The sequence below is a fragment of the Vombatus ursinus genome, unplaced genomic scaffold (assembly GCF_900497805.2).
Source record: "Vombatus ursinus unplaced genomic scaffold, bare-nosed wombat genome assembly UNPS02012156.1, whole genome shotgun sequence".
Taxonomy (NCBI): Eukaryota; Metazoa; Chordata; class Mammalia; order Diprotodontia; family Vombatidae; genus Vombatus; species Vombatus ursinus.
In genome coordinates, this window is record NW_020951934.1 from 3,857,694 (window position 1) to 3,873,476 (window position 15,783).

The following is a 15,783-nucleotide window of genomic DNA, read 5'->3' on the forward strand; positions in this document are numbered from 1 at the left end:
TGCCAGTATTATGCCTTGGAATAATATAGTGAGTATATTTGTATACATAGTATTGTATAATATATACAAAGTATATGAGAAATACACTCACTATACTATTTATATACTTAGTATGTATGTTTCATAGGGTCTCCAGTCTCATTGATGCAGTACTTCCAGTGGTACAGAAGGCTATCAGTCCATGCTTACTCATTCTGTGGGACTCTTGTCCTTTGCCTTCCATAGATCTTCTGTGTAAGGTCTACCAAATGTAGATTTCTAGGCTTTTTGACATACCAGTACTATGATCAGGCTGTTCAAATGTTATCCTTTGTTCTTCCTGAATAACTAAACTATCTCCTTTTCTTTTCTTTTTTAATTAATTTATTTTGATTTATCAACAATCATTTCCATAAGATTTTGAGTTTTAAATTTTTCTCCCTCTTCCTTTCTACGTCTCTCCCCAAGAAGTGCTCAATCTGATATAGGCTATACATATACATTCTTATTAAACATATTTTCACATTAGTCATGTTGCAAGGAAGAATTAGAACCAATAGAAGGAACCACAAGAAAGAGGAAACAAAACAAAACAGAAGAAAAAAAAAGATCAAATAGTTTGCTTCAATCTGCATTCAAACTCCACAGTTCTTTCTTTGGATGTGGATAGCATTTTCCATCATGAGACTTTTGGAGATATCTTAGATCCTTTCATTGCTGAGAAGGGCTAAGTCTGTCAAAGTTAGTCATCGCACAATGTTGCTGTTACTATGTATAATGTTTTCCTGGTTCTGCTCACTTCACTCAGCATCAGTCCAAACAAATCTTTCCAGGTTTTTCTGAATATCTGCCTGCTCATCATTCCTTATAGCACAATAGTATTCCATTACATTCATATGCCATAACTTGTTCAGCTATCCCCAATTGATGGGTATCCCCTCAATTTCCAATTCTTTGCCACCCCAAAAAGAGCTGCTATAAATATTTTTGTGCTTGTGGGTCCTTTGACTATCTCCTTTTCTAATGCATTTTCTGGCTACTGTCCTTTGTGTCTTTTCTTATATACCTCTCATTGGTGATATTCTGTAGCCTCCTTACACTTACCATATCTCTTCAGGTCACTCAGAATTTTGATTCTTTTTTTTGTTTGTTTGTTTGTTTGTTTGTTTTTTTTAGACAATTGGAGTTAAGCGACTTGCCTAGGGTCACACAGCTAGTAAGTGTCAAGTGTTTGGTCTGAGGCCAGATTTGAGCTCAGGGTCCTCCCGACTCCAGGGCCGGTGCTTTACTCACTGTGCCACCTAGCTGCCGCAAATTTTGATTCTCTGGAGATCATGGTGTTTCATGATTTGTAGCCATGTACTATTCCTTGGAAGAATATCAGTGCTAAAAATGGATTTTTGTGTCATGAACATTTTGGGCTTATTAAAAGTGCTGTGTAATTTGCAAAATATAATCTAGCCCATTCTTCCTTCTATTCAATTCTGAGATCATACTTTTTAAATATACTGCCTCCTGTCTAGACTCAACCTTCCTGACCTGGGTAGCCTTTTTGGTTTACTTGAGGGCATGTGCTCTCACCTTAAGTAGCAGGACTAAATATTCCTACTCTGGCTTTTTGTTGTCCAACAAAGAGGTATATAGGGGCTCAACCTTTCTTCAGTAAGGTGTGAAAATTATTACTCACCATGTCAAGTAGTACTTGGATATAGCTCCACTTCTATCAGGGTCAGGTGCTCCTCATGCCAGTGCAAAACACATGTTTTTAATGTGTTTCTTCTTCCAGTCTTTTTAGAAATTTTCATAGAGGAGCTATGCAATGTGTTAGAGGTATTTCCCTGTTTCATTTAATGTTGTTGTTGAGTTGTTTCAGTCATTCCCAACTCTTCGTGACCCTATTTGCTTTTTGGCAAAGATACTGCAGTGGTTTGCCATTTTCTTCTCCAGCTCATTTTACAGATGAAGAAACTGAAGCAAACAGAGGTTAAGTGACTCACCCAGGGTCACACAGCTAACAAGTGTCTGAGGCTGGGTTTGGACTCAGGTCCTACACACTCCAGGGCTGGTACTCTATCCACTGTTGCCACCTAATTGTCTGATCCATGTAATAGCCAGGTGCTATTGTAGCACTTGGGTTGTCCAACTGATCTTTAATTCTCAACACTTAACGAGGCCACTTCTGGTCATACCCATCCTTGGTGATGAGTTTTATGCCTTTTACTTGTGTAAAGTAGCACTTATTTAATTTGTGATAAAACTCACTTCCAGGAGTATTTCCTGCTTGTTCTTTCATTACAGGAATTGGTGAACAAGCCTATGCTGTCTCTCTAGTATTTTTTATACTATTTATGGTTTTATAGGTGTCAATCATCTCCTTTAGGCCTTGACTTTTCCAGATAGAAGTTCTGATTTTTTTAGCCTATTCTTATATAGCAGCTAGGTGCACAGTGAGAGAATGCTGGACTGGAGGCCAGGAAAATCTGGATCCAGAGGTTAAGTGATTTGCCCAGGGTCACATAGCCACTTTCTGCCTCAGTTTCCTCATCTGTGAAATGGGGACAATAATAGCACCAACCTACCAGGATTGTTGGGAAGATAAAATGAGATAGTATTCATGAAGCATTTTGCAAACCTTAAAGCACTACATAAATGCTGTTATTATTATTATTATTATTGTTGTTGTTGTTGTTACAGTCTCGTGGCCATCCCAGATTACCTTGAGTGTTTTAATTATTCTCTAGGCTTTTTCTAATTCTGTTATCTGTTTCATGAATTAGAGTGATTAGAAATGTATATGGTATGATAGATGTAGATGCATTATGGATTTACATAAAAGATAAAGGTTCATTTCCAACAGTCTTCCTGATGAATTTCAGCAGTTGTTTGGTGTTTTTGCCCATAATAACATATTGAACTACTGTCTATAAGGAATAGTCTTAGTGACTCCTGGGGCTCTTTCATATGTAGTAAATGATAGCTCAGATTCCATAATTTTAAAATTAGTATCATAAGATAGTTTGTATTTTTTTCCTCCTAAATGTCTTACCTTGGGCTTGCAACATGCTGAAACTTCCCTCTCCCACTTTTCTTTGTATTCACACAACCTTGCAAAGTATTCTGGACGCTGAACCTCACTGGTGTGGCTTGATGTTATCTTCAATAACTTAATTTCACATGCACAATTAAAACTTCACTATGAATTCCTTCCTTTAGACAATTAATAAACTATTTTAAGTAAAGCCTGATCTCTGAAAAGAAAACCTGTGTTCATACTGCTGTCTTCACAAAAGTACTCATCTATGGGGGAAACAAAGGACCACATTTATCTTGAAAATCGTTGACTTCATAGGGACTGAAACCCAACCCTTCTGGTCAATAAACTGACTCCCCATCCCTAACAGAACAGTATCTCTAACAACACAGTAATTCAGTTTTTTTTTTATTTTTTGCTAGGCAATGGGGTTAAATGACTTGCCCAGGGTCACATAGCTAGTAAGTGTGAAGTGTCTGAGGCCAGATTTGAACTCCGGTCCTCCTGACTCCTGGGCTGGTGCTTTATCCACTGTACTACCTGGCTGACTCCCTAATTCAGTTTTTTTAAAAGTAGTTTTCAGATCGGGAAAACATTGGTCTCCAATTTCTGTTTCTCACCAGCCAGGACATCACAGGTGATATTTACTATTTCAACTTCGCCAATGGACAGTCCATGTGGGATCACCCGTGCGATGAGCATTATCGGAACCTGGTGATCCAGGAACGGGGAAAGCTTTCAACTCCTGGCTCCATCAAAAAGAAAGATAAGAGAAAGAAGAAGGACAAGAAAGACAAGAAGGACAAGGAACCTCCCAAAACTCCCATGGTGAGTCATAGTTTGCTGGCATCTGGGGGGGGGCAGAGCCGAAGCTGATGGGGCTTTCTGTACTTTTACATATTTCTTCCAGGACTGTGAAATTAGAGACACTGTTAGTAGCAACAACCGTAATGGCGTAGTCAACTTTTGATTGTTTGCAGGCTTATTTTTCTATTTGTGTTTTTTACCCCTGATCAAGGTTGGCTTTCAAAATTTCTGGTTAGTGGTGTCAGTCTTCCTTGCTAGATCTTCCTCCATGCCAATTGGGAGCCCAGTAGAAACTGGAAAAGAAGTTCTATTTTAGCTAAAACAACTTGCCCCTAGGAAATGGACATCAGATAAGCTTAGACAGAGAGAAGCTTTCCTTAAGCTGAGGTTTTATGGTGGCCTGCAAAGTGATACTTTTATTCCTATCATGGAATGGTCTTCAAGAAAAGATTGGTAAGAGGGCAAGATGGCTAAACTGAATGGCTTTCCCACTTTGATTATTCATTTTAACATGTGAATTTCCAGACATCCAGTATAGCCATATTTAGATATAAGCACAAAAGTACCTTCCAGAGACAAAGAGAAATGCTTTCGGTGTCATTCACTGTTTTGAATGATCTTTGTCACTGTTCTCCTCCTTAGCAAGAATGATTAAGATTTGATGGTAAATGGCCAGGTGGGATGGACACCCCTGTAATTCCAGCTACCAGGGAGGCTGAAGCTGGCAGATCTCTTGAGCCCAAGAGTTCTGAGCTGTAGTGGGCCATGCCAATTGGATATCCATACTGAATTTAGCATTACTATAGTGACCCTGGGGAGCAGGGCCTCACCACATCGCCTGAGGTGGGGCCAGCTAGGCTAGGTCAGAAGTGGAATAGGTCAAAATTCCTATGTGATCGTGAGTGGGATTGGGCCATGAGTAACCCTTGAGACCCAGTCTTTAAGGAAAAAAATAAGATTTGATGATAACTGTAATACCTTGGATTACCATAGCATTTTGCTTTTTAGTTCAATAAGTTTCTCTATAATTTCATTTTTCCTGACAACATGCCTTAGTATAGGAGTGGGCAGGAGTTATTTTTCTCATTTTTATCAACAGAGGACTTAAGGACTACAATTACCTTGAAAAATCACTGGTATAATGGGGACTGGAACCTAACTCTTTTTTTATACCTGGGTCAGTAGTCTTCTCGTAAGAGTTAGCTCCCCAAGGAATACAGATGGGGCCAAACAGACAACTGGAAAATGAGATAGTTAAATCATCTTGGCAGTGGGAGGGAAGAATGGTACTGAAACCAGTCGATACATTTACTTAATTCAGTCAAGATATAGACATAGGACTTTGGTCATCCCTCATGCCCACCTGACTACCTGTTTTTGGGGTCTGTAGCTTCTTTTCCCAGTCTAATGTTGATTTCTCAATGATGTGATTTTTTTTCCTGTCTTCCCTTCCTCTCCCAAGTTGCCCATTCTAGGGCATGTGTTACAGGGGTTATCTGTCAGATTAGTCTCTCCTCCTCATTCCTCTCCGTTCCCCCTGCCCCCAAACTCTTTTCAAGTTTTCTATATCCCCCCCCTTTTTTTTTCTTTTGGAAATCTATCAGGCATGGTACCAAGTTTCATTCCTTTAAGAAGAAAGATAAAACATGTAATTTTGAAATAATTAATTGTTCACTTTCCTAAAGTATTGAGTGTTCAAAGTAGACTGTAAGATAATTAATTTAGCAGTTAGGACAATCTTAATGTATCAGAATGGAGGGCAGAGGATGGCCATGGGATAGTGGATTCATTCCTGAGTGTAAAATCCTAGCTCAGGTCATCTTGCTTTTCACCTCTGAATAGTCTTATCTTTATTTTAGGAAGGTATGGAATATTTGACCATCCCAGTTCTGCCAGTCCACTGCTGTCTGGTTGTTAGAGCCCCCCTCAGCAGCTTTAGACCCCATTCATTACAGTGTGACAGTGTTCCTTAGGCAGGGTGGGCTCATTTCCATGGTACCAAAGCATCGAATAGTTACTATGGGGTTAGGCCATAGTTCTTTTCTTCCCTCTCCCCAGCCTCCCAAGAGATGCCTGATTTCCTTCAGGTGGAATTGGCCCTAATAAACCTGGTGCCATTTTATCAGTGATAAGCTTTTCCAGGATGATAATTGGTTTTTAGCCTTCTTTCCCAGCTTAGTTGATACCTGTCCATAGATTGTCTTGCTTAGAAGTAAGGTAACATGTAAATCTCCATAGGGGCATAGACTGTCTTGCTTAGAAATAAAGTAACATATATAAATCTGAAGTGATGTATTTTACTTTTCTCTACATGTTTATATTGCCTGTTTAGGAAACACAGCCAGAGCAGGGGATCCTACCTTCTTCCTCCTCGTACCGTGGCCCATCCCCACTCCCAGCATCTGGGCTCACTGGCTTGGACCTAGAACAGGAGATGCAGATGAAAAGTGAGGGCTCCTTTAGGAAAGGGAAGGGCATGTGCACGCTGGGCGACAACCCCTGGCCTCTTGTTGGTGCTTTGCCATGCAAGCTGCAGCCACTGTCCAAAGGCCAAGTTCCCCAAACCCACCAGATCTTTGATGATGTGGAAAAAATCTTAGGCAGAGCCCCAGTCCCAGGCAAGAAAGAACTCGGTGACCAGTTGGGCCTTCAGAAGCCCCAGAAGCTGGCAGAGAAGTTTTACCTGGGCTTTTCACACCCTGAAGCAGAAGAGCTAGAAATGATGACTAAACAGCTGAAATCTGGTATTCAGGGCCCTGAAGGCATCAGACCTTTCCAAGATGGCCCAGGGGTGTTAGAAAGTAGGAGTCAGTCCTCCATCAACTCAAAGCTCTCTGAAGCCATCAAGAACTCACAGGCAAAAGGGGAGCAGGTCTGCTATAACCTGTCCAAACTGAACCTCACTGGCCCTAGTGGGGACAAAGGCAGGAACCTGGCTCCCTCAGCAGGCCCAGGAAATGCAGCCTCCCTGTCTCCCTACAGTTCTGAGCACCCGTTGTCAAGCAGGAAGGGCAAGTTGCTTTTCATAGATAGCAATCCAGCAGAAGAGCTAAACCAACAAGAGGTCCTTGAGGAGGGCAGACTCTCCGGGAAAGGCAGGAGGAAAAGAGAGCCTCAGGGACTGTGGATGGGACAGACCTCTGGGCTCCTCAGCAAGAGTGACCAGGGCAACTGCAAGGAGTCTGAGCTTAGCCACTCTGAGGTACAAGCAATCTCGGCTCAGGATAGACTGCAAGGCCACCTTCTTGCTCCCCCAGTAAGTGCAGACATAGCACCACCCCTTGTACAGAAGGCAGCTCAGAATGCCCTTTCAAAGAATATCCGTGAAAGTATGCCTCTCCCCACTGAGATCAGGGAGATCTCCCAGCCACTGGGTCTTCCAGATGAAATCAAGAAGCCCAGTGCCTCTGAACAGGACCTGGAGAGCAGTAGCAGTAGTCTGGCCTCTCACCTGGGCTCACAGGTCTTGGGTGAGGTGAACAATTTCTCCTGGGACTTGCAAAACTCCCAGGAGTTAGAACTGGCAGCGGGCCAGTTGGGAGCCGGCCGACGGGCCCAACATGCCCGCTGTTTTCTAGAGTCCCAGTTGGTCCATACGCACAGCTCAACGGATGAGCAATCAGAAAGTGAAGGCTATTCTGAGGACCAGAGATTCTATCAGCACATACTGCAGATGGTCAAGATCTCTAGACGGCTAAAAGGCCCACTGCTGGCTGAGAGCATGCAGGAGATGCCGTGCGAGGACATTGCTAGCATGGTCTGCCATATGGTGGCTGGGTCACCTGGGTCACCCAGCACGGGTGAGCAAGAGGAAACTAAAGCCACTGAGCGAGAGTCAGGGCCCATGGCGTGGACACCAGAGCTCTTTCAGGGCCCAGAGGCAATAGGCAATGTTCCTGAAGGGCATGGGGCCGCACAGCAAATCTGTCTGCAGCCAGCAAGCAGGCCCCACAGGCAGGAGGAGGCAGAGCTGAACTGCAGCCGAGGCCCGGCTGCAGAGTCAGGGATGAGGCAGCTTTTCAATCAGGTAGGCTTCTCTGCAGGAATGAGTCAGGGAAGAGGATACGTAGGCGTGGCAGCTAGGGGAACGAGGGTGGCCGATGAGATTCGGTATTGTGAATGGGTTTTGAATCTGAAGATAGTCATTAGCTGATTTCCCATCATACTTCCCTCACTGAATGTTGATTTTTTAACTGCATATTTTGGGCATTTTTGGAGATGTCCTTTTCATCTGGTCTCCCATGAGATGGCATCCAAGGTTGCCTTTTCCTCAGTACTTAGTGGTAGCGCACAGATGTTTTAAAGAGAAACACGCCAGTCTATGGTCAAAGGGGAGTTGTTAGTGCTGGCCCCGGCATACCAGAAAGGGAGGGGTGGGTGTATTTCCAGGATGTGGGGAACCTTCTGTAGCAGCTGGTCACTTTGGAACTTTAAATAATTGCGATGGGAAAGAGGAACCATTTTAAAATTGTGTGCTCACCCTACAGCCTCAGATAAGTTAGGTCACTTGCCTGATGTCCTGCAACACCAGAGAGTTAGCATATTACCTAGGTGTACTTTAGACTCCAGAATCTCCTATCCACCCCGATCTTAGTTTTCTGCATCAGAAAATGCTGTGAATGTCCTCCTCCTGTCCTAGACTGTGGTGGCTACAGCTAGGGGAAATGAAGTGGGAGCCTTTCTTTTGTGGCTTCCCTTTTTTCTGTAGAGTAGGCACAACCAAGGGGTAGGGATGTTTGTCCTCAAATCAGAGGGATTCACACTAATTCAGAAGAAATCCAATAGACTAAGAGTGTGGGACAGAGTGGGGTTGAATTTGCCTGACTACCCTCTTGTTGCTGCCCAGCTGTGACTTCACCCAGTTGCTGCCTCCGGTTCCTAATTGCTGGCATGCATTAGTGCTCCGTTAGCTGCTAATAACTACTCTAGGACTATAAATATCGGATAAAGCTGCAGATTATCCTGAAAGTTTTAATTAGCCTAATGGCAGCAAGTTTATCCTCTCTGAAGGACAACTCTACCCAAAGCCCCACACTCACAGTTAATGGCCATCTGTAGAACATAATCAGCTAGGGGCCAAGAATGTGTAATTTCCCCGATGACCACTGATTTGGTAAAGGCTTGGGAGAACAAAGACCTCAGCGTGCCTGTCTCCTTCTCCCAATCCCCAGCATGATAGCGAATTACCCATGTTAGGAGTCTGTAATTTTCCATAAATACAACGCGGGGAGAATTTTGCTTGCTGACACACTGGAACTGATTGGAGGGAGTGTAGCCAGGAGGAACAGGCCCAGGCTTGCTCTCTAATCGCATCAGGAAAGCTTTCCTGTATGCTCTTCTTTTACTCCCCTACTATGAGATACTGTGCAGCTGCCTCATCTGTCAGGAGCCCAGGTTAGTTCTTAGGCAGCCTTTTATCTCCTTTCTTTGGATGCCTTACTGTCCTCTCCATTCAGAAATGGTTCTCTGCAAAGGAAAGCAGATGTTTTGGTCCCAAGTGCTCAGTCCTTGGCCCCCTAAGCTGAACCTGTGTAGGGAGGAATGGAGGAAATTTGTTTATTACATCAGTTGTCTGGGCTTTCTAAGTTGGACCCTTTCTGCATCCCCTACTCTGTGATTATACTCTGCACTTAGAAGGCCCAAACAACCAGGGAAAGCACTAAGGATTTTTAAGAACTCTCTCTAAATCATTACAGCATTGCCATTTATAACACCTTACTCTTGACAGGCCCCGATAATTGTTATTCCTATAAGGATGATGGTAATTTTACCTTCCACATGTAACAATTGAAAAAGTATTTTCACATTAATTACTTCATTTAGAATTAATAGTCAGCCAATAAGCTTTTATTCAGCACCGGCTATATGCCCGGCCCTGTGCTAAACACTGGAGATACAAAGAAAGGCAAAAGATAGTCCCTGCCCTTGAGAGGCTCACAGTCTAATGGGGGAGGCAACGTGCAAGCTACTATGTACAGATAAGCTACATACAAGATAAATAGGAGATAACAGATAGAAGGCACTGGAACTAAGAGGAACAGATTCCTTATTTTACAGATAAAGAGACTAAGACCCAGAGGGTTGTCACTTGCCCAGAGTCCCATGGATAACCAGTAGGGTTAGGAGCCAGGTTTCCTCCTTCCCAGTCCACTGCTATTTTCACCATACAACAGTCCTGTGAGATAGGCAAGATGAGTGGTACCCCCATTTTGTAGCTGAATACATTGAGGTTCAGAGATGTTAAATTCCTTGCACAAAGTCACGTGGGAAGTAAGAGATGGAGGCATCATCTGACCCCGAGTCTTTGGACTCCCGGTTCAGTGTCATTTCCTTTAGATCATGCTGCCTCCCTGGGCCATGGGTAACATTTCTGAAAGCAGGCACAACCAGCAGGGGAAGAGCAAGTGAGCCACTTAATCTCTATTCCAAGTGGAGAGATCACACCTTTTTGTATTGTGGCTTCTTGCACGTTCTCCTCAGTCAGCAGAGAGGGAAAGGTTCTTATTTTCCCACTTGTTGCTTGAAAGGAGAACAGTCCCAGGTAAAATCTGCCAGATGAATACGTATTGTTAATATTGAGCGGCAGAAGAGATAGGGGCACCAGTAAATCAATCTGTTATTTCCCAATGCTCTCAACATAATGTTAATTTCTAAATGTCATTTTTCATTGGCAGCCTCTGAACAGAGGAGATTTAAATTTGAGTGGGCAGAATGTAGATGTTTTATTTTTTATATCTGTCTCCAGCCCTCCTGGAGCCATATGGCTTATTAGGGTACATGACAAGGTGTTTCCTGTTGCCTAGGCCCTGGGTCCTTCCTTAGCTCCTGTTCATGTACCCCTGGGAGGCCTCGCTCCATTGCGCAGTCTCATGGATACCTCAGCCCCAACCTTCCGTTCATCCCCGAGTGTCAACATGGGAAGCTCAGTGGAATCTTCTCAGCCTTTGGAAACTACCCTGGTAAATGCTCTCTCTTTGTCTATGTGGCTGCTGTGGGGAGGTGGATGAATTCAACCAATAGCTCCTACTATGTACTTGGTACCATGACAGACACAATACAGAGAAATAAGAAAAATACAGGACACAGTCTGTGCTTTTAGGGAGCTCACTGTTTACTTGGGAAAACTAGACATATGCATATGAAGCAATTGGGGAATAAGACAGTATCTAATAATGTGCCAAATTGTGATCTATAAACATTTAGAGAACAAAACAATATGGCATTCGATAATTGGATGATACAGGCAGTAAATGCAATAGGAGTTGGAGGAGAGAAAGATCAGTGTGGATTGCAATCATTAGGGGAGGTTTTGTGGAGGTGGTGGGATGGAAGCTCAGCCTTGAAGGATTAGTAGGATTTGGATGGAAGAGAGGGGTAAGCTGTTCCAGATGGCAGGAAGAGCATGAGCAGTAGCAGGGAGGTGAGAATGACTTGAGTATGTTCAGGAGACATAAGAAGACCTGCCAGGCCAGAGTGAAGGATTCATATGGAGGAGTTGTGAACAGTAAGGCTAGATAGGGAAGGTAAAGAATGGCTTTGTAGTGCCAGGAGGAGAAATTTGGACTTTATCCACCCTTGGGGAGCCAATGTCAGTTTTAAAGTGAGGTAGTGACATAAAGAAAGTGGTATTTTTGGAAGGCTAATCTGATAGAGGTGTCTAGGATGATTGGCTGTGGTACTACCAGGAGACTGTGATAGTAATTTGTAAATAAATATGAGATCATGAAAGCCAGGACTAAGGTGATGATCGTAGGGTTCGGAAGAGAGGAACAAGTTGAGAATGAATGAAAAAGCATTTATTTATTAAGTGCTTATTATATGCCAAGTATTGAGCTAAGTGCTAGGAATACTAATGCAAAAATGAGACATTCCTGTCCTCAAGGAGCTTACTTTCTAGGAGGGGGAGACAACACATATAGTGTAGTGGTGTCCAGAGAGGGGTCTTTGGGTTTGGAAAGTCACAGGCATGCTGAGTGGAGCCATAGGATCCAATATAAGACCAATATGTGTCAAAGATTGACACACCTATTCCAGAATCATTGACAGTATTGATTTAATTATTGTTTCAGATCTGGAAAGCCAGAGTTGGGGGTGTAGCATGTGAAAAAATAGCCGAGGTGTCAAGAGAAGCTTGGTTAGAACTGTCTAGTTAGAGTGGGCCATGTGAGACACAGTGGAAAGGAAGAACTTGTAAGATTTGTTTACTGTGGTTGAATGCAAGGGGTCAAGGAAAGGGAAAGGTTGAAGATGGCGTCAAGGTCATATACATGGGGAACTGGGAGAAGGTTGTTGATGCCTTTAAGAGAAATGTGAAAACTGGATAGCTGGATAAGAGAGCTGCTTATAGGGATAGGGAGATATTTTAGGTTTTAGAAATGTTGAACTTGAAGTAATGGTGTACTGTCAGTTGGAAATGTGGTCCTGGAGATCAGGTAAGACATTGAAATTGGATAGAAAGATTTTGGAGTTGTCTGCATATAGCAGAGAAACCCATGAAGTCAGAGAGCACATAATCACCACTAGTCTTCATTAGTTGCTCACCTCTGTGGTGCTATGCCATATACTAGATAGAATAAGTTATACATAAATGGTTCTTGCCATCAAGGGTTCTTGCCCTCAGATAAAGAACATGATGTTGGATGCAGATACATGAAAGTACAGAAACCCAGACAGTTGTTTCTGAGCAACCCCAAGCAAAGTTTGCATGGCCCTTCTTTAACAGTTCCAAATGGGGCATTTTGGTTTATTCAGTCCTTTTTTAATCCCCTTGAAAGAAAGGATGAGGTGAGGATTGCACTTGGCTCATCAAACCCAGCTGCTTCCTTTTTTGGTTTGAATTTGTGCCCTTTTCTGGGCATCAGGCTGTGCCTATCAGCTAGCACTAGTTGCTCTGCTTCCCTGAAAGACTTGATTGTGGGCTACAGTAGGTTTGGGGAAAAAGAGCACCAAAGGAAGAAGGTCTCTGTGCAATACTTAAATCTTCTTAAGAGATGCTATGGATCTGTGTCATGTGGGGAGAATCTTTGCAACAGGACACATTGTGGTCACAGCATTGGATCTCACTTTGGAGACTCTTAGCTCTGATGTCTTTTTCACCCTCAATCCTTCAATTCTTGACTCCCTTTGGCATATGGGTGCTTCCTTCTTCCATTTTTTAGCTTCCACAAGGCCCCAAGACTTCTACCTACACCAAGAATCTTCTGGGCTCCATTCATGAGGAGAAGAACCCTCTCAACCTGCTGGCTCTTGGGGAGGAGACCAATGAGGAAGAGGAGAGTGATAATCAGGTAACGTACGCAACCTTTCCTTATCAAGAGATAATTGTTAGCCCATTGTTTGTAGTTTGTCCTCTTCACAAGAAGAGCACATAAAGGAGACCAGCCAATGTCAGCTTTTGAGCCATCAGCCCAAGAGAGCATTACCGTTCATCTTGGACAGGTGGTTGTTGGCAGGGTTGTTTGAGTGGGGGTCTTACCCATTAGTCCTCTCGAGGTTCCTGGTCCCTTCCTGGGACAGTAACACCCTTCTTCCCACCTCCCTCCCTTCTTCGCTTCCTCCTATACTCCTTAGTCTGAATAGGTCTTTTGTTCACTCTGCTTTCCAGAGCCTCCAAAGCACAGCTGGACTCCTCAAGAATCTGCACCTGGATATTGGGGTCCTGGGGGACAATTTTGATTATGAGGTAAGGTTGACATTTCCCTTAAGGCACATTTCCAATCCTGGCCTGTTCCCTCCATCCCAAGGACCTTTGTGATGTGCCGGTTGTGTTCCTGGAGGAAAGATCATTTCTTTTTAGCCCTGTTCAAGTGGTAGTGAGGAGGGAGATGTGGAGAGAAGCGGGCTAATTAAGTTAATAGGGGGAACTCTTCGTCCATTCACTCAACAAGTATTTATTTAGTTCCTACTGTGTATGGGATGAGAGGCAACATGGCATGGTAGATAGAGAGAGGAAGACCTGAGTTCAAATCCTGCTTCTGACAAATGATAACTATGTAGTCCTGGACAAATCATTTAACCTCTTAGTGCCTTGAACGTCACTCTTAGATCTGAAGGTGCTGACCTGTATCAGTAGAAGATACCTGTCCCTAGGAGCTCGCTATTCTGATTAAATCACGGGTCTAGTAAAAAAAAATGTATAACATACCATGCTGGTTCTTAGGGAAAATATGAACATGACATATTTAAGACATAGTTCTTGGCTTCAAGGAGCCTACAGAGAGCTGAAGGGAGGAGGCAGAATGCATTTCTCTGTCAGAAAGTTACAAATTAAATGTGCAGAATTAAGAGGAAGGAGAGATTACTCCCAATTTTGTGTTAAGGGGCAATCAGGAAACAGCCTATAGAGGTGGCTAAACCTTGAAAAATGTGTAGAATTTTCACAGGTGGAGATGGCATTCTGGGTAGAAGGAATAGCATAAGCAAAGGCACAGAGGTGGGAAAACTCGAGCTGTATGGATACTGGTAAGTAGTTCAGTTTTTCTGAAGCATTGAGAAAGGTAAGGAAAGAATAGATAGAGGCGGAGAAACTGGTTAGAAAGCTGTTGTATCTTGATAATGACGATTTTTTTGAACTAGGTTAAAAGCAGTAGGAATGGAAGAGAGGGACACAGATTTGAGATATTGAATTAGAATAAATAGGTTTTGGCAATTAATTGGATGAGAAGGTGTGATTATGTCTGGGGAGAGATATAGTCAAGGATGACTCCAAGGTTTTGTGCCTGGGGAAATGATGGGGCCATTGATCAAAATAGGGAAGTGCTTACTCTGTGCCATGAATTGTGCTAAGTGCAGAAAAAGGGAAAATCAGGAGGAATAGAAGGAGCATCAAATTGGAAGTCAAAGGACCGGGATTTGACTCTGGCCCTGTTACTACCGCTGTGATTCTGAGCAAGTCACCCATCCTCTCTGGGCCTCAGTTTCTTAATCTCTAAATGATGGGGTTGGGTTAGATGATCTTTTAATGCCCTTTCTGGTTTTAAGCTTTATGAACCCAGTGATGATTTTAAATTTGAGGTGTTGGGAGGACAACAGGTTGGGGATGGTTAGCAGGTATCTGACAAGAAGGAACTGGTGATCAGGACAGAAGTTGGGCCAAGAAACGTAAATGTGGGAGTCATTTTCAGAGGTGATTGTTGCAATGATGGGAATGGACCAGATCTTCAAAGGAGGAGGATTGGAGAGAAAATGACTTTTGGTAATGCGCTTATTTTTGGGGGTGAACGAGGTGGAGAAGGAGCAGAGAGGTAGAAAGAGAACTGGGCTAGCAGAGAGGGGGGTCAGCACCATTCCTTCCTCTCCACTGTGCCCCTTTTTGTTAGTGTTTTTATCAGCCAACAAAACTGCCTTTTTTTTTTCTTTTGGCAAGGCAATGGGGTGAAGTGACTTGTCCAGGGTCACGGAGCTACTGAGTGTATCTAGCTGCCCCCCAAAACTGCCTTTTGTCTTAGACATACTTTTTCCTGAAATACTTCTTCCATCTTCTTGCACTTATAAAACCCTGACTCCCTCCAGGAGATACTGAGTCTCTGGTCACTCTCTCCAGTGCTGGATGAGTGCTCCAGGACCTTCCTTCATGCCTCCAGTGTGCTAGGCCAGGAGCAGTACTAAGCATATTCCTTACTCTTCACCACCATCTACCAGCCATTCCTTTGACACTAACTCAGCAACCTCTTCTCCTTTGAGGTTCACTCCATCCAGAACTATTGCCCTGTTTTGATCCTGGTGGCTATTAACTGGCCCCCAGGTCATTGTCTCCTCTTTCTCAAGGAATTCACCACCTGGCTCACAGTCTTCTTTATACCCCAACCTCTGCCCTCATACTAGGTGCCTTTAATACACCTGCTGATGACCCCTCAAATACCCTCACCTTCTGGTTTCATTTCCCCAACTCCTATGACCTGTACCTTTATTCTACATCAACTATATATATGAATGACTTTGATCACGATGTCACGTGTAACTTTGAC

The 15,783-nt window shown here is 43.4% G+C and overlaps 1 protein-coding gene across 2 annotated transcripts in view; it reads left to right on the forward strand.

Moving 5' to 3' along the window:
* The window catches only part of CEP164 (centrosomal protein 164), a 75,977-nt gene that overhangs the window by 7,796 nt on the left and 52,398 nt on the right, over positions 1-15,783 (forward strand). For both annotated transcript variants that reach the window (XM_027857485.1, XM_027857488.1), the window contains exons 4-7: positions 3,634-3,838; positions 10,621-10,776; positions 12,976-13,104; positions 13,422-13,499. In XM_027857485.1, the coding sequence (XP_027713286.1) occupies positions 3,634-3,838; positions 10,621-10,776; positions 12,976-13,104; positions 13,422-13,499 (568 nt within the window). The remainder of the gene's footprint in view (positions 1-3,633; positions 3,839-10,620; positions 10,777-12,975; positions 13,105-13,421; positions 13,500-15,783) is intronic.